Source organism: Camelus ferus, chromosome 19 (assembly GCF_009834535.1).
Source record: "Camelus ferus isolate YT-003-E chromosome 19, BCGSAC_Cfer_1.0, whole genome shotgun sequence".
Classification (NCBI taxonomy): domain Eukaryota; kingdom Metazoa; phylum Chordata; class Mammalia; order Artiodactyla; family Camelidae; genus Camelus; species Camelus ferus.
The window spans coordinates 37,545,534-37,567,821 of record NC_045714.1 but is presented as its reverse complement, the minus strand read 5'-3'; the positions used below and the strand labels follow the sequence as shown (position 1 = coordinate 37,567,821).

General features: G+C 46.4%; 3 protein-coding genes across 5 annotated transcripts in view; 1 reads left to right on the top strand and 2 right to left on the bottom strand.

Moving 5' to 3' along the window:
- The window catches only part of PIGU (phosphatidylinositol glycan anchor biosynthesis class U), a 79,280-nt gene extending 72,224 nt beyond the window's left edge, over nt 1–7,056 (top strand). Inside the window, exons 12-13 of one of the 2 annotated variants that reach the window (XR_004313212.1) lie at nt 344–526; nt 6,613–6,750. Coding sequence is in view for 1 of the 2 variants with exons in the window: in XM_006188555.2 (XP_006188617.2) it covers nt 6,613–6,726 (114 nt within the window). In the remaining variant the exon portion in view is untranslated. Of the gene's footprint in view, nt 1–343; nt 527–6,612 lie in introns of both variants that reach the window. The other variant, XM_006188555.2, reaches the window with a different exon arrangement.
- LOC116658005 (60S ribosomal protein L29-like) overlaps nt 1–22,288 on the bottom strand; it is an 801,314-nt gene that overhangs the window by 464,232 nt on the left and 314,794 nt on the right. The gene's annotated exons all lie outside the window — the stretch shown is intronic.
- On the bottom strand, nt 7,253–9,032 carry MAP1LC3A (microtubule associated protein 1 light chain 3 alpha). 2 transcript variants are annotated; one of them, XM_032462191.1, is made up of 5 exons: nt 8,716–9,032; nt 8,333–8,388; nt 8,141–8,247; nt 7,674–7,843; nt 7,253–7,420 (listed from the first exon to the last, which is right to left on the bottom strand). In XM_032462191.1, exons 1-4 carry the CDS (start codon nt 8,753–8,755, stop codon nt 7,681–7,683), a joined length of 366 nt encoding a protein of 121 aa, XP_032318082.1. In that variant the 5' UTR covers nt 8,756–9,032; the 3' UTR covers nt 7,253–7,420; nt 7,674–7,680. The 2 variants fall into 2 exon arrangements, with proteins under 2 accessions (XP_032318082.1, XP_032318081.1); XM_032462190.1 differs by having other exon boundaries at nt 7,253–7,843; nt 8,716–9,028.

Sequence of the window (22,288 nt, the reverse complement as noted above, 5' to 3'; positions counted from 1 at the left end):
GCACAAGTGAAGCTGCAGTCCCGTCTCCTCGAATTGTCACTCACTTGGCCTGGTGTATCGTTCTGGGGAACGTACCAGTGAGGAACTGTGTTGGGACATGTCTGGCAGATTGCCAGGAGTTGGGTGGCATGTAGCCCACATTTGTGGACAGGCAGGGGCCAATTTCAGGCTTATTTCTGTATGGCCCTGGCTGGAAGATTCGTTCCTCCTGACATGAGGTGCCAGTGGCCCAGGCTGGAGTCCTGGTCCTCATCCAGCTGGGTGTGCATGTTGGCTTTGCTTTCCTCAGCTGGTGGCATTTTGTCAAGGTCTTAGTTCATTCCTTTGTTTCTCTCACCCTCAGCGCTCGGCATCCCAAGCTTGTCTCTCACAGGCCCTTCCCAGCCCCCTCTCCCCCCACAACCAGAGTGACATGAAAAGCCTGGGCTAAATACGGGGGGACAAGGCCAGCAGGAGGGCCTGGGCTTTGGAGGCCCGAACTCCACAGTGACCCCAGCCCCATCCTTGCCCAGCTCACTGGCCTTGGGTAAGTCACATAACTCCTTGGGCCTTATTTAATGATTTGCAGATATTAAGTAGGTGCCTACTGGGTGCCAGGCACTCTGCTAGGGGTGAATGAGACACAGCCTTGCTTCCTAGGAGCTCACCATCTGTGGGAGAAAAAGAAAAGAAAACTGGGGGAGCCAGGCAGCATGATGGTGCTGTGAATGGGGTCAGCACAGCCTGGGGCGCTCAGTGCTGGTGATTAAAGAAGCTTCTGGGGAGAGGCAGCCTCTCAGTGGAGTCCTGAGGGATGTGTAGGGTCAAACCAGGTTCTGGGTGGGGAGACCTGGGTGAGAGAGCAAGCTGGTGTGGAGGGCAGTTCTGCAGGAAAGGCACGTGCCACCTGGTAAAGAATGAGGCCGTTTCAGGACAGCGGTGGTCAGAGCCACGTGGCCCACATGGGCCTCATTATGCTGAGGACCAGGCTAAGCTGTTGGTTTTAAACTGAGGGCAACTGAGATTGGATTCATGCTCTGAAAACCTCACTCTGCCAGGAAGGAGAGCGGTCCGGGGTGTGAGCAGGGATCTGGAGCACAGGCAGGAGGCTGGTGAAACCTGGTGAGAGGGGGTGGTAGCTTCAGTTTCCTCAGCCTAGAAGGAGGGTGGTTGTGAGGACCCAGTATGGAGCTGAGTGAGGAAAACTTGTGTGAGTTGAAAAGTGCCACATAGATGATAATTGCTGTCTTAGCCAGCTGTGACCTTACTTTGTGACATTCCAGACCCTGAGGCTGAGATCCAGTGATTTTCCTATTGTTTTGTATACCTGTAGAGCTAGAGGGTGGCGCTCTGTGTCTCTACCATCTCCTCCTATGCGTGTCCCTTCAGGCCTGTGAGTTGGCAGGTCACACAGCTCCACAGGTTGGCTGTCAGCCCTTCTAGCTCCTCATTTCCTGGACCCCAGGCACAAGGGCAAAGGATGTTGCACTTTGCCAATGGTGACAACCAACTGGGTCCCCGAGTGCAAGCTGGCTGTCGAGCGTCAGCATCTCCAAGGCAAGTGAGAGACCTGGGAACCGGGACATGCCTGGAGTGGCAGTGTCTGCTTCTCCAGGATGCTGCAGCCCAGGAGTCAGTGTTGGCCAAGGCTGTCATCCCAAGTTCCCTGGCTTCTGGACATACTGACTTAACAGCCTTTGCTGGCTCTGCATCTCAGACACTTGTTTTGCCTTTTCCAAAAAAACCTCTCTCTCTTCTTGGCTAAGTGACAGAGCTGTGAACTGGGAGCACAGCCTTGACAGGGATGTCGGTTTACACGAAGCAAGAGTACGGAGCCAGAGCGAGACTTGGCGTGCGTGGGTGCAGACCCTTGAGACGGGTTGTGGGGGTGAAGGGATGGACTAGGGTTTGGGCCTCTGAGCCTAAACGCCTCACGTACTCCCAGGTGACCCTGGGCAAGACCCTAATCCTCAGAGTTTGCTTGTCTATAAGTGGGGCTTGTAAGCCCTACCCCAGGGTGTTATGAAGATTCAATGATATGCCTTTTGTTAAAGGGCTTGGCCCAGGGCAGATGTTCAGATGTTGCTTTCCCGGTCTCTCCTCTCTCCCATCCCATAGTGGAGCATGTTCTGACCATTTCATTCAACTTCTGATCTGCTCCTCTCTGTCCCTGGTCACCCTTTTATCAGCTGCCCCATTAAATCTTCGTCTTTATTGTGATCCAGAGGGGAACCTGGAGACCTCAGGGCTGCCAGTGAGAGGGATATGATCTGACTGAGCCCTCACTGGGGCAGTGCTGAGCAGGTAGGGACAGCAAACGACTCCATGTGCATCAGTCCCTGTGCTGGGTCTAGGGCCACAGGGCTGGAGTGGATGCCACCCCTTTTGGTGGGGGGGCCAATTCAGGGGTCACATAACTTTGTGTGGGGCTAGGGAGGACCCTGGAGGCCGGAGGTGGAGATGCTGCCTCTCAAGGGATGAGTAGGAGCCCCCTTTGGGGGAAGGGTCATTCCTCCCCAGGGATGAGACATGAGCAGAGGCACCCAGGTGTGGCCACTCAGTGTTTGCAGGACAGGCTACTTTCAGGGTTATGGGATGTGCAGGTGTGGCTCAGGGAGAGGGGGTACCAGAGGCTTCTGAGTGGGCAAGTACAGGGCTCTCATGTGTGTGTGTGTGTGTGTGTCTGTGTGTAAGATCCCTCAGGGGCCGGGAGGATGAGGGAGGCCTTCCAGCAAGAGGGGGCAGTGGGAGGGAGAAAAGGGGGCTGAGTGGGAGGAATTCTGAGGAGGGGAATTGGCGAGACCTGGTGGTGGGTAGCAGGAAAGAGGCCAAGGGTCTCTGCTGCAGTCGGTGAGGGGAGCTTTAAAGAGTGGGCTGCTCTTCAGGTCTCTGAAAGCAGAGAGACAGAGCAAGGACTAGGGGAGCCTCCACTGTAAGTAACAAATTAGTTTATCACTCATTTAACAGATGAGGAAAATGCTATGTAGAGGAGGGGAGTGACTTAAACCAGGTCACACAGCCACCAGCTCGCCCATGCTATTTCCACTGCTCCTTTCCTGACTTCTCCTGCCCAGACTGGACAAAGGGGCGCCGGGTCTGCAAGCTGCCACATTGGCTGAATCCCAGGGCCTCTCGGAAATCCCTTCTCCTCAGCCCAAATGGAAAGCCTCAAGGTTAGAAGAGGCTGTCTCAGCCAGCCTGTGACAGCTAGGGACTTTCCTCCAAGAGAGCCAAATCTCCAGGCCAGTGTTTCCTAGATATGCCCTCTCTTTGGGGGCAGGGGCAGGGCACCCACTCGGGACTAGTGACTTCTGGTTCCAGACAGACCAAACCAGCATGCAGAGTTCTTTCCCCCAACTCCACCCTCCCCTAATACTTTATTATGAAAATTTTCACACACAGGGCAAAGCTGAAAGATCTAACCTTGAACACCTATTCCTACCACCTAGATGCCGCAATTTACATTTTACTATACTTGTGTGATCACAAATTGTTCATCTCTTAATCCCCCAGTTTTTTGTAATGTATTTCAAAGTGAAGTGCAAACATCAGTATATTTCCTGCTAAATATTTCATCATTATATCATTAGCTGGAGTTCAATAGTTAGTTACCTTTTTTGTATGTGAAATTTACATAGTGAAAAACACAAATCTTACCATGTACATTTCCCAGAGCCTTCTTTCACTTAGAAAAATATTTTTGAGGTTCATTCATGTTTCATATAACAATAGTACATCACTTTTTAAAATAAACTTTTAAATTTTGGAATAATTTTAGATAGTACATAGAGTTCCCATTTTCCTCCCCCAGTTTCCCTCATTAACATTTTATATTACCCTGGTATGTTTGTCAAAACCCAGAAACTGACGCTGGTACATTATTATGAAGTAAACTCAGATTTGATGTGGATTTCACCAGTTTTCCCTGTAATGTCCTCTTTCTCTTCCAAGATCCAATCCCAGGTACCACATTACATTTAGTTGTCATGTTTCCCCCATGTCCTCTGCTCACACTCTGTCTTTCCTAATTTCTCATGACATGGACAGTCTTAAGGGCCATTGGTCAGGTTTCTGGTAGAGTGTCCCCTCTTTGGGTTTGTCTGATGCTTTTCTCTAAGTGAGGTTGGGTTTTAGGTTTGGGACTGCTCAAGCAGTACATGCTAGTCACATTTCAAGCAGTTTACCCTTCATCATTTGGTGAAGATAGGGTTTGCCAGACTTCTCCAGTGTAAAGTTACTGTTTTCTCTTTCCCCGCTCTTTGGAAGTGAGTCACTAAGTCTAGCCTACCCTCGGCGGGCAGGGAGTGAGGAGCAGGCAAGAATTAAGCTCCACCTCCTGAAGGGAGGGTATCTACGTATATTATTTGGAATCCTTTTGTAATGATTCCAGAGGGAATTCTCCCTCATTTACTTATTCAGTCTTTATTGGCTGATTGTTTTTAATTGGATTTTTATTTTTATCAACATAACATGCATACATAATTTACAAAGTTTTAAGGCTTATAAGGAAAAAGAATAGCTAAGGTCTTAAAGTTATTTGTTCTGGTTCTTCTAGATTATGTACTTCATTACTTCTTGATTTTTTTTCCATTTTATGTTAAATTGAGCCATATGAAATTGCCGATATTCAACCATTTTTCATCTGTAAAAATGGCAGTTCATACAGTTCAATTTAATAACTAGTATTTTGACTTCCTACTTGACCAGCTGATTGTGTGCAATTGTGTGTGACATTGGAGTTGTTCTGCTGTAAGTTGTGACTTTGCACCTGCTCCTCATCTGACCTGTCTTGGGGATCAGCCACAGCTCCAGGCTCCCCTTACCCAGACCAGGCACCTTGGGCCTGGGTGAGAAAGGGGTTGCAGGGGGTGAGGGCCGCCTTTACTGTGGTCACTGCCCTCCAAGGGCAGCTGTAGGTCAAAGTCTCAGGGGCTCCCTGGGTTCTTGGCTCTGACATCCTTAGCAGCAGAGTTTTGTGCCGTTAGCTCACCGGGCCCCAGGTGCATCGCCTTGCAGGGTTATGGCCACTGGTCCTGCTCTCTTGGGACAGCCTTAGGCCAGCTATTGAATCCTGTGCACCTCAATTTCCTTGTCCATAAGATGGGAACCATCAGCCTTCCAGACAGCCTCCTGTGGTGACAGAATAGCAGATCCTTGTCCTGAGGCCATCCATGATGTGGGTCCTGAGCACCTCTTCCAGACCCCTCCGTGCTCTCCTTCCTGCGCATGACAGGGGCCGGGGGCCAGAGGCTGAGATGCCAGTCTCAACCTCTGACCTGCTCTAAGGCCCTAGCCAGGTGCTCCCCCTGCTCTGGGCTTATGTCTCCCCATCTCTGCCTAAAGGGGGTTGGTGCCGATAGTCTGAAATGCCTCTAGGTGTCTGAGAACCAGTGGTGTCTGTCTCCATCCTTACGTGGGGCTGAGCCCTGCCCCTCCTGCTCAAGGCACTCAAGGTCTTGGGAGCTTGGAATGAATGGAATTGTAAGACTGCAGGTCCAGTGTTCGGGGGACCTTGGAAAATCCCTGTTCCCCTCTGGGTCTCAGTGAGTGGGATGGTGGGCTGAGCTGCTGAGGCTCTTTTGATTCTGATGCCCAGACAGGGAAGACAGGCTGAGTTGGGCACAGACACCATGGTGACAGAATCACTCAGGGACCCTGCCCAGGCCAGGGGAGGAACCAGAGTCATCAGGCGGTCACACAGATGACTGTAAAACTGCAAATTTGGATGAGTTCGTGCTATAGAAGTTAATGGGGCCAAGATGCAATCTGGGGTTTAAGGGAGGGCTTCTCTGAGGAAGTGATCCTTCCTGAGACCTGAAGGTCAAGCAAGTGTTGATATATGAAAGGGGAAGAGAACATTCCAGGCAGAGGAAATAGTGATGATCCTGCTTTGGGAGGGTAGACACCAGTGTGGCTGGAGCCGTGTGGGGTGGAGCAGGGGAGAGGGTGCTGTATATACACAGTGCAAGGCCATGCAGCCCCGGGGAGTTGGAGCTTTACCTAAGAGCCATGGAAGCCTTTAGAGGACTTTAAGCTGGGAAGTAACATGACCAGATTTGTGTTTTGAAAAGCAACCTCTGCTGCTGGGGAAAATGGACTGTGGTGAGGCAGGTGGGTGGTTTGAGATCAGGAAGCCCAGAGGGGACACCACTGTTGTTTAGATGATAGTGGCTTTGTCCAGGGTGGTAACTGTGTGGACAAGTAGAAACAACTAACAGGACTTGGTGGCTTGGTGTATGGGAGGAGAAGTGTCAGTTGATTCTGTGGCCTGAACACCTGGGTGGAAGATGGGGGATATGGGTTCCCAGTGGGAGAAGCAGGTTTGACAGGGGGCCTGGCTGGGCTGGAAGGGCCTATGGGCATCCAAGAGGTGAGATGGAGGACACCAGTCTGGAGCCCAGAGGTCAGGGCTTGGGATGGAAGTGTAGAGCATGGTATGGGGACGCAGGGGAAGGGAGGGCAGTAGGGGAGCTTCTGAGGTGCCAGTGAGACCTTGTAGGGTCAAATGTAGGTGCTGAGTGGGGTTGGGGGTGTCCCTGGGCAGAGTCTCCCCGACACCTACCTAGCCCCTCAGGGACCCAAGGTTCATGGGGAGGTACCATGAAGCTTCTCACACCATCTCTCTCCCCCTAGATCCTGCTCATCTCCGATTACTTCTATGCCTTCCTGCGGCGGGAGTACTACCTCACACATGGTCTCTACTTGACCGCCAAGGACGGCACAGAGGCCATGCTTGTGCTCAAGTAGGCCTGGCTGAGCACAGAGCTGCACAGACTTCAGGGGGTGAAAGGGCCAGAAGCTGGGCCAAGCCCTCGAGCCAGAGTTGCCAGCAGGCAAATCCTAAGGCAGATGAGGTTTGAATCCAGGGTCACGAGTATCTCGCACCAGTGAAAAGCCAAGGCTGGCAGTCAGGCCTGTGGGGAGCAGCCAGGAGCATCTCCCCTTGGACCCCCCCCCCCCATTTTGTGGCTCTGCACACCAAGGAGCCCCCTCCCAAGCAGGAAAGGGGAAGAAGCAGGTGAGCAGGGTTTGTTACATTGTGGCTACTTAATAAATGTTTTTTGTTATGAAAAAGTCTACCTTGGAACCCCACGCACACCTGGGAGGGGTGGGCTTGGCCCCTAATACTGCCGTGGTACACTTCACACAGGTATGGGTTTCCTGAATGAGCCCTGAGCCCACAGAACACAGGTCTGTGCACCGCAAGATGAGAATGGTGTGGGGCAGCCCCACCCACGGCCTTCCCCATGCCCCAAGCAGCTGGAGGCAAAGGGCCAGGCAGGCCTGATCAATCTTTATTCTGCAGAGGGACAATGACCACAGATCCATACACCATGTCAAGACCAGGTGAGCCAGGGGCCAGTCCTTTCAGGGGTGGGCAGGTCTGGGCATGGGCAGCAACTCAGGTTGGGGAGGGACAGATGGGCAGGCAGGCAGGGGCCTAAAAAAAGACAAACCACACAGAGCAGGGGTGCTGGGGGCTGCTCCCCATCCCAGCCAGCACCCAGAGGGGAAACTCTAACATGACTGGGCCAGGATCCCCCCGGGGCAGAGGAGATGTGGTTGGTGCTCCCTGGCTAGGAGGTGGCATCCCTGCCCAGCCCACCAGGGGCAGAAGCAGCTCTGTTCAGGTGCCAGGAGCTCCCTGGGCAGAGCCTGACAGGGCCCCCCACTCCCAAGCCAACCCCCCCTACTGGTGGCTCAGAAGCCGAAGGTTTCCTGGGAGGCATAGACCATGTAGAGGAAGCCGTCGTCATCCTTCTCCTGCTCGTAGATGTCCGCGATGGGCGTGGACACGCTCACCATGCTGTGCTGGTTCACCAGCAGGAAGAAGGCCTGCGTGGGGTTCAGCTGCAGGCGGCGCCTGAGGTGGGCGGGAAGGCATGCCAATCGTGAGGGGCCTGGCCGTTGGGCGAGTGTAGCCCTAACTCCCTCCCCAAAATGATTCTGGTCCTCCACACCCATCCCATCCCTTTCTACAGGCTCTCACCGCTAACTGGACAGTGACCCCAGCCCTGACCTTGACTTTTCCCAACCTTCTCGGAACAGGGCCCCAGCACCCGGTCCCATGCCCCACCCCACCCCTTCCTTCTCAGGACTCAGCCCCCTGCATAACCCCGGCAGGACTCAAGTCCCCTTCTGACAGGTGCTGCCCGCGCACCGGATGATCTTGACCAGCTCGCTCATGTTGACATGGTCCGGGACCAAGAACTTGGTCTTGTCCAGGACTGGCAGCTGCTTCTCCCCCTTGTAGCGCTCGATGATCACCTGAGAGCGGGGTGGGGCGGGGGACGCGTGAGCCCGAGGCGGGGCCTGGGGCCGGGCGGGGATGGGAGGGGGCAGCGCGACTCACCGGGATTTTGCTGGGGTGCTGGTCGCGGATTTGCTGCACCTCCTTACAGCGGTCGGCTGCGGACAGCGGTCGGGGATGAGGACGGGTTGAGGTCCTCCTCGCGGTTCCGCCCCGCCAGTCCCCGAGGGGCGGCCCCCGACCCCGCCCCGCCTCCCCGGAGCCCACGCCCCCGGGCCGTCAGGCTCCATAGCCCCGGTACAGGACTGAGATGGGAAGCCGAGGCCGGGGCCCAGGCCCCAGCCTGCTTTCCAGCCCAGGGGTCCAGCCCGAGCCTGACGTCATGGAGCTGACGTCACCTGTAGCAGTCTAGTCGGTTTGCCAAAACCCCATCCCCACCCCCTACTCCCGAACTCCGCGCTCGCAGATCGCCCGCCGGGCCTCACCGAAGCTCCGCCGCTGCTTGAAAGGCCGGTCTGAGGGCATCGCGCGAGCCCGGCGGGGCGCGCAGGCCGAGGCTCCGGGGCGCGCGACGCGGGGATGTGGCTGTGGTTCGGGGGCTCTGGGGGCTCCGCACCTCGCGCTCAAGGGCTCCGGAGCTCGCGCTGAGCCCAGCAGCAGCGGCTCGGGGAGGTAACTCGCCCGGGTGACGTCAGGTCACAACATTCCTTAAAGGGGAGGCCGGCGCGCCGCTCCCATTGGGCCGACGCAAAACCCGCCCGCCCGGACCGTGACGTCACGGCGCAGAGAGCCTGGATTCTCGGCCCCGCACCGGGAAGAGGAAGGGGCGGGGGCTCCCAGGGCGCGTCACAGTCCCGTGACGTCATTATGTCCTGCGCAGGGGGGGCGGGGGGGGGAGGTTTGAGGCCCAGGCTGAGGAAACTGGAAAGCCTAGGGGGCCATTGGGGGAAGCGGATTCGCAGCTCTGGCTGCAAGGAGAGCGAGGCCGGGCTGTGGCACAGCATCCTTCTATTCCCGTTGTCAGTAAGTCATCTGACAGCGCTCACTTGGAGTCTGTTCCGTTCTAGGGACAGTACAAGGCACTGGGATGGCAACAGTAAACCAAACGTCCTACGAGCTTTCGTGGAGCTCATGGTTAAAAAAGGGTGGGGGTGGGATGGGGAGTAAAATATGAAGACACTTAGAGCAAGACACTAAAAAGGAACAGAAGCGTTTTAAAAGGAATTTTTAGAATTGAAAAATAAAGCTATTGAAATTAAAGTCTCAAAGGATGAGGTAAGAAAGCAGGTGAGACAGCAGAAGAGAAAAATCACTGAGCTAGGCGATACAGCAGAAGGAAGTAGTCAGAAAACAAGCCAGATGGAACATGTAAAAGAAGTGACAGGAAGTAAAGGGAGAACTCACAGGTCCAACTAGAGCTTCAGAAAGAGAGAAGAGACTGGGGGAGAGGCAGTTCCTGAAGGAGAACTTCCAAAATTGATTAGACCAGGATTCTGACATAAAATCCAGAACAGAATAAATAGCTCATCTAGGCACTTTGTACTGAATTTGCAGAATTCTAAAGAGAAGAAATTAGACTGAAAAATGACAAGTAACTAAACTGGTAAACATGGAAAAACATCTAAACAAACACCTGCTATGGAATATGACATGATGATTAGCTTGTGGAGCACAGGGCACAATTACATGCAGGGCTGGAGAGGGTAGTCAGAGTTCAGGTGTTCTTAGAAGCTTGATTTTATTTGAGAGGAGGAAGTCACTGATAATTGTCTGGCTTTGTAAAGTATGTGTTTCAAACACTTCAGAGGGATCACTAAAAGAATAGAAATAGAAAGTATAACTGCCAACACACAAAAGAGAAAAGTTTAGTAAAAGGTATTAAAATATAATAAAAGGTGAAAAAAGGAAGCAAAGTGAAAAAAATGGTATATAAATGGCACCAAACAAGAGGTAGAAAATGTTTTACATTCACTTATTAAAACAGAGATGAACAGATTGGTCAAGAAAAATAAAATGCAGCTCTATGCTGTTTAGCAGAGGACATTTAAAATGTACAGGCACCAAAAGTAAAAAGATGGAAAACAATATAATAGAGAAAGAAAAACTAACCAAAAGATATATCCATAGCAAAATTAGACAAGATGGGCTTTAGGGCTAGAGACATTATTAGAGATAAAGAGGGTCAACACAAAATAATGAAAAGAACAATTTTCTAGGAAGATAGAACAATTCTGAACTTGAGTGTTAGAAGTTTTTTTTTAAAAGCCTGAAAATTTATGAAGCAAAAGTGACATGATACAAGGAGAAATTACCAAATCCTTCATCATAGTGGGAGATTTAAGACCTCTTTCAGTAACTGATAGAACAAACAGCCAAAAAAAGGATTTGGATGATTTTCATACTATTAATAATCTTAATCAGTGGACACTGAGAGAATCCTGAACCCAATATGTTATTTTCAAGCACACAAGGGGCATTTATCAAAGATGACCTGACTTCTACCTCAAGACAATCATAAGCAGACATCAAATAATCAATTTCATACAGACCATGTTCTCTGACCACAGGCAAGAGTCGAGTAAACTCCAAATCTTTGGATTTTTAAACATTCTTCTAGAAGACTCTTTACTCAAAGATGAAATTGTATAGAAATGAAAACCACTTATATCAAACTAAAAATGACAATACATATAAAAACTCCAGGGAACGGGTGGGGGTGTGTAGAGATGACTAAAGAAGCATTTAAAGATCTGTAGCCTTATTAGTAATATTAGGTAAGAAGAAGTATGGAAATTTTATGAGCAGAATGTCAAAGAATTTTAAAACATAGTAACTGTAAAACCAAAGAAAGTGGAAGGAAGATAATAATGAAGAGCAGAAGTTGATGAAACCAAAAAAAAAGCATTAATATGGACCACAAAACAAAGCTGGATCTTTGAAATGACCAATAAAATAAACATTAATGTGCAAAAGGAACATAATTACAGACATAGCAGAAATGACAAAAATAAGATGATAAACTTTATGCCAATACATTAAAAACTTAGATGAAATGGACAATTTTCTAGAAAACGATAATTTGCCAAGACTAATTCAAAAAGAAATAGAAAAACTGAGTAGCCATATACCTCAAAGAAGCAACTAGTCCAGATGGTTTTCTAGTTGAGGTCTTCCAGAATAAAACAAAACAAAAAACTCCCAAACCTGCATCAAATATGTACTTAATGGTAAAACACCATATGGTAAGGTAAATGTTAAGCATTATTCCCTTTAGATACAAGAACAAAATTTTGGATTGTATCACTGAACAAAATGCAATGTTGCATGGAGGGCCCAGCCAGAGCACCAAGACAAGGAAAAGGAGTAAAATTATTCACAGCCAGAAAATCAAAGGAATCTACAAACAATAAAGGATTTCTTACTAATAAAGTCTGACAACATGCAATACCAAGTTTTAAGGTAATATAGGAAAATGAGAACTCTTTACATGGCTGCTGGGAGTGTAAATGATTTCAGCTACGTTGAAGAGCAGTTTGACAAAATCTGCCCAAACTCAAGATGCTCATATCCTACAAACTAGGAATTACACTTGTGGGTGTGCACATCTTGAGTCCAAGGAAATACATTGTTTACTGGAACGTTTTCACAATAGCAAAAAAATTGGGACCCAACTAAATGTCCTATTAAATATCTTGTGTATTCCTGTAACAGAACAACAGAAACATTTTTGTAGCGAAAGAGGGAGAAAAGGGGGTCAGCAAACTTTCCCTTTAAAGGCCCAGACAGTAAATATTCTCAGCTTTGCAGGCCATATGGTCTCTGGCAACTACTCACTTCTGTTGGAGTGTGGAAGCAGCCTTAGACAGTCGGGCATGGTGGTGTCCCAGGAACACTTTATTTGCTAAAACAAACAAATTTGGCCTGAGCACCTTAGTTTGCTGACACTTGATCTAGAGCTGTGTGTGTCCAAGTGGACACATCTCACATACACAGAGTGACAGGAGACTGTGATCAGAGCCATTAAGAGCAGCTGAAAGAACTAGGGCAGCCATGGCCTTGGGGAAGTCGTTACCCTCTCCTTTGGGGAGAGTAACTAAGCCTTTGGGGATGGGTCCATCCCCCAAATCCCAAGGTTCGTGCTCCACCTGCCTCTTACCTGACCAGTCAGTAGGGCTGACACTGTCTCCACCACTCCTCTGGTTTCTCTCCTCACTGCTTCCTTCTCTCCCCTGTCTCCCCTGAATCCAAAGGCCCGGCCTACTCTATGTCTCTGCTTGAAGTCTAGCAGGCATCTCAGACTTGACCTGCCCCAAATGAACCCATGCTCTTCCCCTAAAATGTACTCCAGTTCTAATCTTCCCTGTACCCACCTGTCATCGTTGATTTCTTTTTTCCCCTCATCCTTCACATCTAATCCATGTCCAAATCGTCTTGGTTCCACATTCAAAATATCTCCAGAATCCAACCACTTCTTACCACTTCCACTCCTGCTACTCAAGCCAGAGCCACCATCATCTCTTGCTTGACTGCTGCTATCATTTCCTCACCGGTCTCCTTGCTGTGGCCTTGCCCACTTCAGTCTGGCCTCACTACACTGATAAGAGTGATCTTGTGCACACAGGTGTTGGATTCTGCTACTTCTACACCCCACTCATTAAAAGTCAAAGGCTGAACAGTAGCCCATGGAGCCTGTAGCATCTGCCTCCCTGTTGCTCCTCTGGCTGTATCTACTCTCACTCTTGCCCCCTTGGCTTCAACACTGACCTCCTCGCTGTCGCTATTCCAGGAATCCCAGACACATGTGTGCCCAGAGCATTTCTGTACTTACTGGTCCCTTTGCCTGGAGTATTCTTCCCCCAAGAATTGCTCCCTTTGTGACTCATTTTCCGATTGCCAAGGTCTCCTCAGGGAAGCCTTCCTGAATGATCTTATTTACTATTGCAGCCTCCACCCCAAGCAATCTCTATCCTCCCTCCCAATACTTTGCTTATTTTTTTTGCCAGAGGAGTTATCAACTTCTAATATGTTATATGCTTTTTCTAAGCATTTTATTATAAAAAATTTCAAGCAAATAGAACACTTGAAATAATTGTTCAGTGACCATCCATATAACCACCAGTTACATTCTACACTTAACACTTGTTCCATTTGCTTTATCACTAGCTGTCCATATGTCCATTCATCCACCCATCCATTTTATCTTTTTCATGAATTTCAGTAAGTTGAAATTCAACATCCATTTATGATAAAAAAAAAAAAAAACTCTCAACAAAGTGGGTATAGAGGGAATATACCTCAATACATAAAGGTCATATAGGACAAGCCCATAGCTAACATCATAGTCAATGCTGAAAAGCTAAACACTTTTCCTCTAAAATCAGGAACAAGGAGGCCCACTCTTATCACTTTTATTCAACATAGTCTTGGAAGTCCTAGCCAGAGCAATTAGGCAAGAAAAAGAAATAAAAGACATCCAAATTGGAAAGGAAGAAGTAAAACTCACTATTTGCAGACAACATGATAGAATATATAGAAAACACTAAAGATGCCATTAAAAAAACGGTTAGAACTAATAAACAAATTCACTAAAGTTGCAGGGCACAAAATCAATATACAAAAATCTGTTGCATCTCTATACACTAATAACAAATTATCAAAAAGAGACATTAATACCCTACACATGTCCCTCCTGCACCACCACATGGCTGCTGGGCAGGACCAGTGGGACAGGAAGAAAAGCCGCAGTATTTAGTGGGGGAATTTGCCACCTAGAGCCAGTCCGGTCCATGCATGGGTGGGCCATGAGTGGTCTTATAGACATAAAGAACCTCTTTGAACCTCTTTTCAAGAGGAAAAAAAAAAAAAAAAGATTCCATATGCCATTCTGGAGTAGCGAAGTTTTTTACAGCAGTGAAAATACTTTGTATGACATCACAATGATGGGTATCTATGTCATTATACTTTTGTCCAAACTACGGTGAATTGTGGGCTTCGGTGATTATGATGTGTCAACGTATGTTCATCCTTAGTTAAAAAAAAAAGTACTACTCTGTAAATAAAAATAATGACTATGCATATGTGTGGAGAGGGGGTATATGGGAAATTTCTGTTCCTTCTTGTCAATTTTGTTGCATCTTAAAAGTCTTAAAAACAAGAAAACTCAGGGTTGACATTTTTGGCAAAACTTTGGTTTCAGTTACATACATATACGTGTGTGTTTGTTGGGTTGTGATGTAAAATGTATTTTTTTAAGTCAAAAAAGTTTGCAAGCCACTGTAGTTAAGTTACACTAACAAATAAAAGCAAAAAATTAACCTCAAAAAAAAAAGAGAGAAATTAAGAAAATAATTCCACTTAAAACTGCATCAAAAAGAATAAATTACCTCGGAATAAATTTAACCTAGGAGGTGTAAGACATGTCACTGAAAGCAAGAAGAAACTAATGAAAGAAACTGAAGACAAAATAAATGCAAAGATATTCTGTGCTTATTTGGATTGGAAGGATTAATATTGTTAAAATGTCCACACTACCCAAAGCAATCTACAGATTGAATGCAATCCCTGTTAAAATTCCAATTTTCCACAGAAATAGAACAAACAATCCTAAAATTTGTATAACAGAACCACAAAAGACTCTAAATAGCCAGAGCAGTCTTGAGAAAGAACAAAGCTCAAGGCAAAACACTCCCTGATTTTGAACTAATACATTACAAAGTTATAATAATCAAAACAGTATTGTATTAGTATAAAACAGACACATAAATCAATGGAACAGAATAAAGAGCCCAGATAAACCTATACATAGCTGGTCAATTTACCTACAAAGAAGCCAAGAATATACAATGGAGAAAGGACAGACTCTTCAGTAAACAGTCATGGGAAAACTGGACAGCCACATGCAAAAAATGAAATCATACCACTGTCTTACACCATACACAAAAATCAACTCAAAGACTTGAATGTAAGACCTGAAACCACGAAACTCCTAGAAGACAACACAGATGGTAAGCTCATTGACATCAGTCTTTGTGATGATTTTTTGGAACTGACACCAAAAGCAAAGGCAACAGAAGCAAAAATAAGCAAGTGGAACTACATCAAACTTAAACATTCCCACACATCAACAAAATGAAGACAACCTACCAAATAGGAGAAAATTTATGCAAATCATATCTGTTAAGGTAATATTCAAAATATATAATAACTCATATCACTCAATAGCAAAAAAAAATCCAATTTAAAAATGGGAAGAGGATCTGAGTAGACATTTTTTCCAAAAAAGACACACAGATGACCAACAGGTACATGAAAAGGTGCTCAACATCACTAATCATCAGGGAAACGCAAATCAAAACCACAGTAGGATAGAACCTCATACCTGCTAGAATGGCTATTCTCAGGACAAGAAATAATAATGGGGGAGGATGTAGCTTAGTGGTAGAGTGTGTGCTTAGCATGCAAGAGATTCTGGGTTCAATACCCCGTTAATCCTCAGTACCTCCATTAATAAACAAATAAACCTAATTATCCCCCGCCCCCCCAAAAAAACCATTAAAAAAAAGACAAGGAAGAGCAAGTGTTGGCGAGGTTATGGAGGAAAGGGAACCCTTGCACACTGTTGGTAAGAATGTAAATTGGCCCCAACCACTATGGAAAACAGCATGGAGGTTCCTCAAAAAATTAAAAACAGAACTGTCATATGATCCAGCAGTTCCACTTCTGAGTGTTTATCCAGAGGAAATGAATTCACTACCTTGAAAAGTTTCATTGCAACATTATTTACAACAGCCAAGATATGGATACAACCTAAATATCCATTGATAGATGAAGAAAATGTGGTATATATATAAAATGCAATATTCTTACTCAGCCATAAAAAGGAAGGAAATATTGTCTTTTGTAATAACATGTATGGACCACAGTCTCACTTATATGTGGAATCCAAAACACAAACAAAACTGAAAAACAAGCTCAGTGGCACAGAATACAGAACAGATTGGTGGTTGCTAGAGACTGCAGGCGTGGGGTGGCGAAATGAGTGTCCAAAGATCCAAACTTCATATTATGAAATAAACATATAAAAGTCATGGGGATATAATGCGCAGTATGGTGAGCGTGGATAATAATATTGTAGTGCACATTTAAAATTACCTGAAAGAGTAGCCCTTAAAGTTCTCATAAGAAAAAAAAAATTGTAACTATGTGTGGTGATGGATGTTAACTAGACTTACTGTGGTGATCATGTCATGATATACAAATATTAAATCAGTATGTTGTACACTTGAAGCTAATATAATGTTCCACTTTAGACTCCTATCAGCAATATATGGGAGTTTTAGTTGCTCCACATCCTTGCCAGTATTTGGTGTTGCCAGTTTTAAAAATTTTAGCCATTCTAGTAGTAGTAATATCTCATTGTGGGCTTAAATTTAATATGCTATATAATTTTTAATGGATTTTACTTCTCCTTCCCACTAACATGCAAGCCCCTTAAGAGCAGCATTTCCTGAACGTTTGGTTCCTGCTCTGTCCCAGAACATAGCCAGAGTGTAGCACGTGGTAGTGCTCAGTAAATATTTGTTGGGTGAGGATCTCTTCTCTGAGCCCCTATGCTGTCCTCTCTAGGAGTTACTGCCCATCTGAGGGTCAGTCTCCCACCTGGACCACATGAAGCTACTGAGACTGGACCAAGCACTGCTGCTGGGCACCACAGGGGTCTAAGAGGACTGTTTGGGACAGTTGGGGAAACTGCCAGTACAGGGCAGTGTCTCATATGTACTGTTCTGTGACTTCTGATTGGGACTCATAGGCCTGGAAAAGGCAGAGAGCTGGCCTTGGCTGGCCTGTCACATGAAGGTGGAGCAAACCGTGGCCTGGTTAGCCACCAATTACTGTGTGGCATCGTAGGTTCCTTCTCTGAGCCTGTTTGCTCCTTTACACAATGGCAGTCAGACCTGGATCTACAGTAGCTTTACCACTTTCTGGATAACTTTCCCTCTGAGCCTCAATTTCTTCATCTGCAAAATGGAGATAGTACCAGAGCCTACCTCTGTGGTTGAGGATCAGTGAGTGACCAGGAGGGTGCAGAGTCCTGGAGAAACAGGGCCTAAAATCAGATGGACCAACCTTGGTACCATGTTGCTGTGAGACCCTATTTAAGGCAGTGAACTCACTTGTAAAATGGGTCTCACATTGGGAGGACCCACGAGGAATGGTTTGAGTCAGGGTCGTTATCTCTGGGTAAGGGTTGGTTGTTCCTGTTTAGGAACTCTAAATGGAATTTTCCAAAGACTGGAGGGACTGAAACCCACCTAAAAGTCCCCAAGCCTCTGACTGGGGCTGCCCCACCCTTCCTACCAGAAGTCTTTCTGCCTTTACTGGGAAGTGCCGGCCGTGACCGCCGAGCCCACTGCCTACATAGGACCTCGGACCTGGCCTTTCCTTCCTCTGGGCCTCACTCCTTGGTCCTCTTCTCTCTCTCTCTAGCCAAGGGAGTGCTCAGTTCTTACCCCACCTCCCTGAAAGACAGGACCAGGGTTACCATCCCTTCCCTTCTTCTTATGTTCTCAGCTCCTGCCCTCCCCAGATGTTGGCCTCAGAGCTGACCAATCACCTGGTGAGGCTGCCTCCCCTTGGCCTTTCCAGCCTCCAGTTGCCCCTCAGCACTCTCACCCTGCTGTGGCCCTAGCTCTCCTCAGTCTGCTTGTGTCATCCTGGGTCACGTCCACGTCTACACCCATCAGTGCCTCCAGCATGACAGTGACTCCCAAATCCCCATCTCCAGCCCCTAACTTACCCTCTGGGCCTCAGATCTGGGTCCTGCCTCCTGAACAAAAAATGTTTAGGCTTCTCAGACTCCTCTGAAAACTCAAGCTCAAAATCTCCTCTGAATATATACCTGAGATAATCTGTCAGTGTTGTTTTCTTCTTGGGAACATCCTCCTACCCTATTCAGGATACTTTCTAGGTTTACTACCCAGCACCCTCACCACAAGCCTGAGGTAACCTTTTTGACTTCTTGTGTTGGAGTCTCAAACTGCCTGGAAACCTCGTGTTTTACTTCCTTTCCTTCACTCCCTCATTTTGATGCACATTCTTCAGCAGCTTCTTGAGAAAGGGTGCATGGCAGATAAACACATCTGACTTTATATTGTCTGAAGACATTTATCTTATTCTTACACTTGACTAATAGTTTGGCTGGGTATGGAACTCTAGGTTGTAAATTTTTTTTTTTGATCAGAATTTTGAGGGCACTGGTCCATTCTCTTCTAGTTTCTAATGTTGTTGGGATGTCCAATGCTGCCGTGATCTCCAATCCTTCATACTGTTTTCTTTTTTCTTTCTTGGGATTGTATCTGCCCATAGTGTTCTGAGATTTCATGTCTGAGGCCTGGCATGGCTCTTTTTAAAACAGGTCTAGACACTCATATCTTTCCATCTGGAAACTTATGTCCTTAGCTTTAGAAAATATTCTTTATATTTTTTGAACTAGCTCCTGGAATAATGGAAATAAAAGCAAAAATAAACAAATGGGATCTAATTAAACTTAAAAGCTTTTGCACAGCTAAGGATACCATCAACAAAACGAAAAGACAACCTACAGAATAGGAGAAAATATTTGCAAATGATGTGACTGACAAGGGACTAATTTTCAAAATACACGAACAGCTCATACACCTTAATGTCAGAAAAAAAACAAGCAACCCAATCCAAAAATGGGCAGAAGACCTAAATAAGCAATTCTCCAATGAAGACATACAAATGGCCAATAGGCACATGAAAAAATGCTCAGCATCACTAATTGTCAGAAAAATGCAGCTCAAAACTACAATGAGATATCACCTCACACTAGCCAGAATGGCCATCATTAAAAAGTCTACAAACAATAGATGCTGGAGAGGGTCTGGAGAAAAGGGAACCCTCCTACACTGTTGGTGGGAATGTAGATTGGTGTAGCCACTATGGAGGACAGTATGGAGGTTCCTTAAAAAACTAAAAAATAGACTTACCATATGATCCAGCAATTCCACTCCTGGGCATATACCCGGAGAAAAATAAAATTCAAAAAGACACATGCATCCCAATGTTCATAGCAGCATTATTTACAATAACCAAGACATGGAAACAATCCAAATGTCCATGAAAAGATGACTGGATAAAGAAGATGTGGTACATATATACAATGGAACACTACTCAGCCATAAAAAAAGAATAAAATAATGCCATTTGCAGTAACATGGATGGACCTGAAGATCGTCATTCTAAGTGAGGTAAGCCAGAAAGAGAAAAATGCCATATCACTTATACATGGAGTCTAAAAAAAAAAAAAAAAAAAAAAAACACAAGTGAACTACTTATTATTTATAACTTAGATGATTTATTTCTTGAATATGTGAAAGCACATTTGACTGTCCTTTATGATTTGATTACTGCATTCTATTCTTACTTTGTGGTTGGCTTTATTGCTTTGATAACTATGTAAGTTTAAAAAGCTAAGGCTCTAAACTGTTCTTAGAAACAATGATCAGTACACATATGTAAACTAAAAAAAGTGTAGTATATTGTATATATGTATTTGCATGTAATATAATGTACATGTGCAAACTAATAATTCTACCTAATAAAACTGAAAAAGGGGGAAAAATGTTCTTATAGTCTCTTGTTGATGATTTTCTACCCCCTCATTTTCTTTCCAGAGCTCCTGTTAATCAGATGTTGAATATCCTGGACTGATCCTTTCATTTTCTAAACTTTTCTCTTCCACTTTCTTTCTTCCCACTCTTTGGGAGACTTCCTCAACTTTATCTTGGAACTCTTCTGCTGCATTTATTCCCTTAATATTTTTTGTCTTTCAAACGTTCTTACCCCTGAATATTTTTGTTACAGCCTCCTGTACTCTTACCCATGGCATGTAAGACCATGCCAGTGGCTCTCAGCCCTCGCTGCATGTCACAAAATCCAGGGAGCTTTTACCAGCCTTGGATGTCCAGAGCTTGCTCTCAGGGATTGTGCTTTAACTGGTCTCGGGTGGGGCCCAGGCATAGTCTGGTTTTTGTTTTTCCAGTTGGCCGTCTCAGCTCCACTAGAAATAAGCTCTTGCCACCATCTCATTTATGTCTAGACTGGGGCCTGGTGCGTAGCAGGCATTCACTAAATAATTAAATGAATAAATGGATAAAGCATTGTTTTGTAAAGGAAGATTGCAAAATAAGAACAAGTTACAGGCCATCTGCTACTTTTGCTTATGATGTTTTTCCTAAATAAATAGGAAAGCCTAATACCTGAAAGTCAAACAACAGCACTGCATGTCGAAACAGTGCTTAAGCCCAGAGAATGAAAAATCATGAAATGCCCTATTCCACCTCGCCTTGAGGCAAGTCTTAGCAACATATTTCTTGTGAACTAGGATTTTCAAGTTCAATTATTTCATCTCCGTTTCTGCTGAGGCAACAGTCGCCATGTGCCAGGAGAGGAGCAGGACCAATGCAGGCCTGCAGGACAAGGGGCCCAAAGTGAGTTCAGTCTGCCTGCTCTTCAGTCTATGAAAGAGCTAGAAGTTAGAGGACAATTCTTAGAAGCTGCTGATGTGCTTACATCTTACCATCCATGGAGGGAGGCGCTGGGGTGACTCCCTTCACCTTGAGTCAACAGAGGGGGAGTGTGTAGAGGGACCTGGAGAACCAGGGGCCAAAGAAACGCTGCAATAGGCCAGCCAGAGAGAATGCATCATCCAAAGTAAGGGAATGGCAGTTGAGACGCACAACGGATGGTAACGGGAATGTGGGGACAGGGGCAGGCCTTAGAAAACCCATGTAAAATGCACTGGAAGCACAGGTGTCAGCTTTGAACACACACCAGGCTCAGAGAGCAAGAAGCCAGTTCACAGTACTGGTCACGTATGAACTTTCCTCCCCTCATCTCACTTCCCTCTTAACACCGTGGGGGCAGCACAAGGCATGGAACAAAGCCACGGCCAAGCACTCCTCCACATGGGGCAAGGCTGGCAGCAGGCCCTCGCTGGGGAAGGGGCAGCCTCTGTCTCCAAATGCAGTTCCAAAGTCTCATTACACTGGACTGGACACATCATCTACCGATGGAGAAGCCGGAGACTTGCCCTACATTCCATCCAGGGGCAGGAGAACAGTGAACCCCGGAGAATAAAGTTAAGGGGCAGGGGAAGAGCGAACCCCGGAGAATAAAGTTAAAGACAGGGGGAGACCCCAATAAAGCAGCCTTTTGATCCAACGGAGCCCGTTTACCACGTGCTAGTAGGACTACCACTTTGAATATGTTCTGTGTTATTTTCTTTCTTGACTGAATATGGTTGATCAGCTGAAGTTCACTGACATTGGTTTGCATCTGCTAATTCAATGTGCTTGGCAACTGGAGATTTCTACCTGCTGCAATGATTGCAGTGATCGAATTTATGAGATCTCCCTTTCTCATTTTTCCTTTTTCTGATAATTCACCAGAACCTGAATTTGGCGTGGAAAGATGGTTTAGGATTCCTTAATGAAAAAAATGTACAAAAGTGCAGTTGGTTTGAGACTCAAATATACAAAAGGGGAGAAAACCTGTAATGCCTGGAGTGTTTTTAGAACACATTTTTGGAGAAAAGGCAGCACCAGGCACAGAGGAATATCAGAGTTCCGAGGAAGAGTGGCAGGCGCTGTGGGGGAGGTGTAAGTGGTGAGTGGGGGTGGCCACCCCCTGAACTGCAGGCCCTGCTCAAGGACCCGGCCAAGAGCTATACCCTGGTGGGTGGAGACCACACCGGAATGGAATCAGAGGCAGAGACGGGCTGAGAAGCAGCAAGAGAGCACTTTCTGGAGTGAAGTGATCTTCAAAGGGGGTTGACAGGTGTGAGCATTTGTTACTTAAGTGGTACCCTCAGGATGGGTGCATTTCACCGTATATAAACCTTAACCATCCTCCAAAAAGGGTAAATTAGTTAATGATACACACGTTGAAGTGTTTAGGAGCGTGTACTGTCCGCAAACGGTACTTTGAAATGCATCCAAAAATTGACGGCAGAATGGAGGAATGGATAGTTTTGTG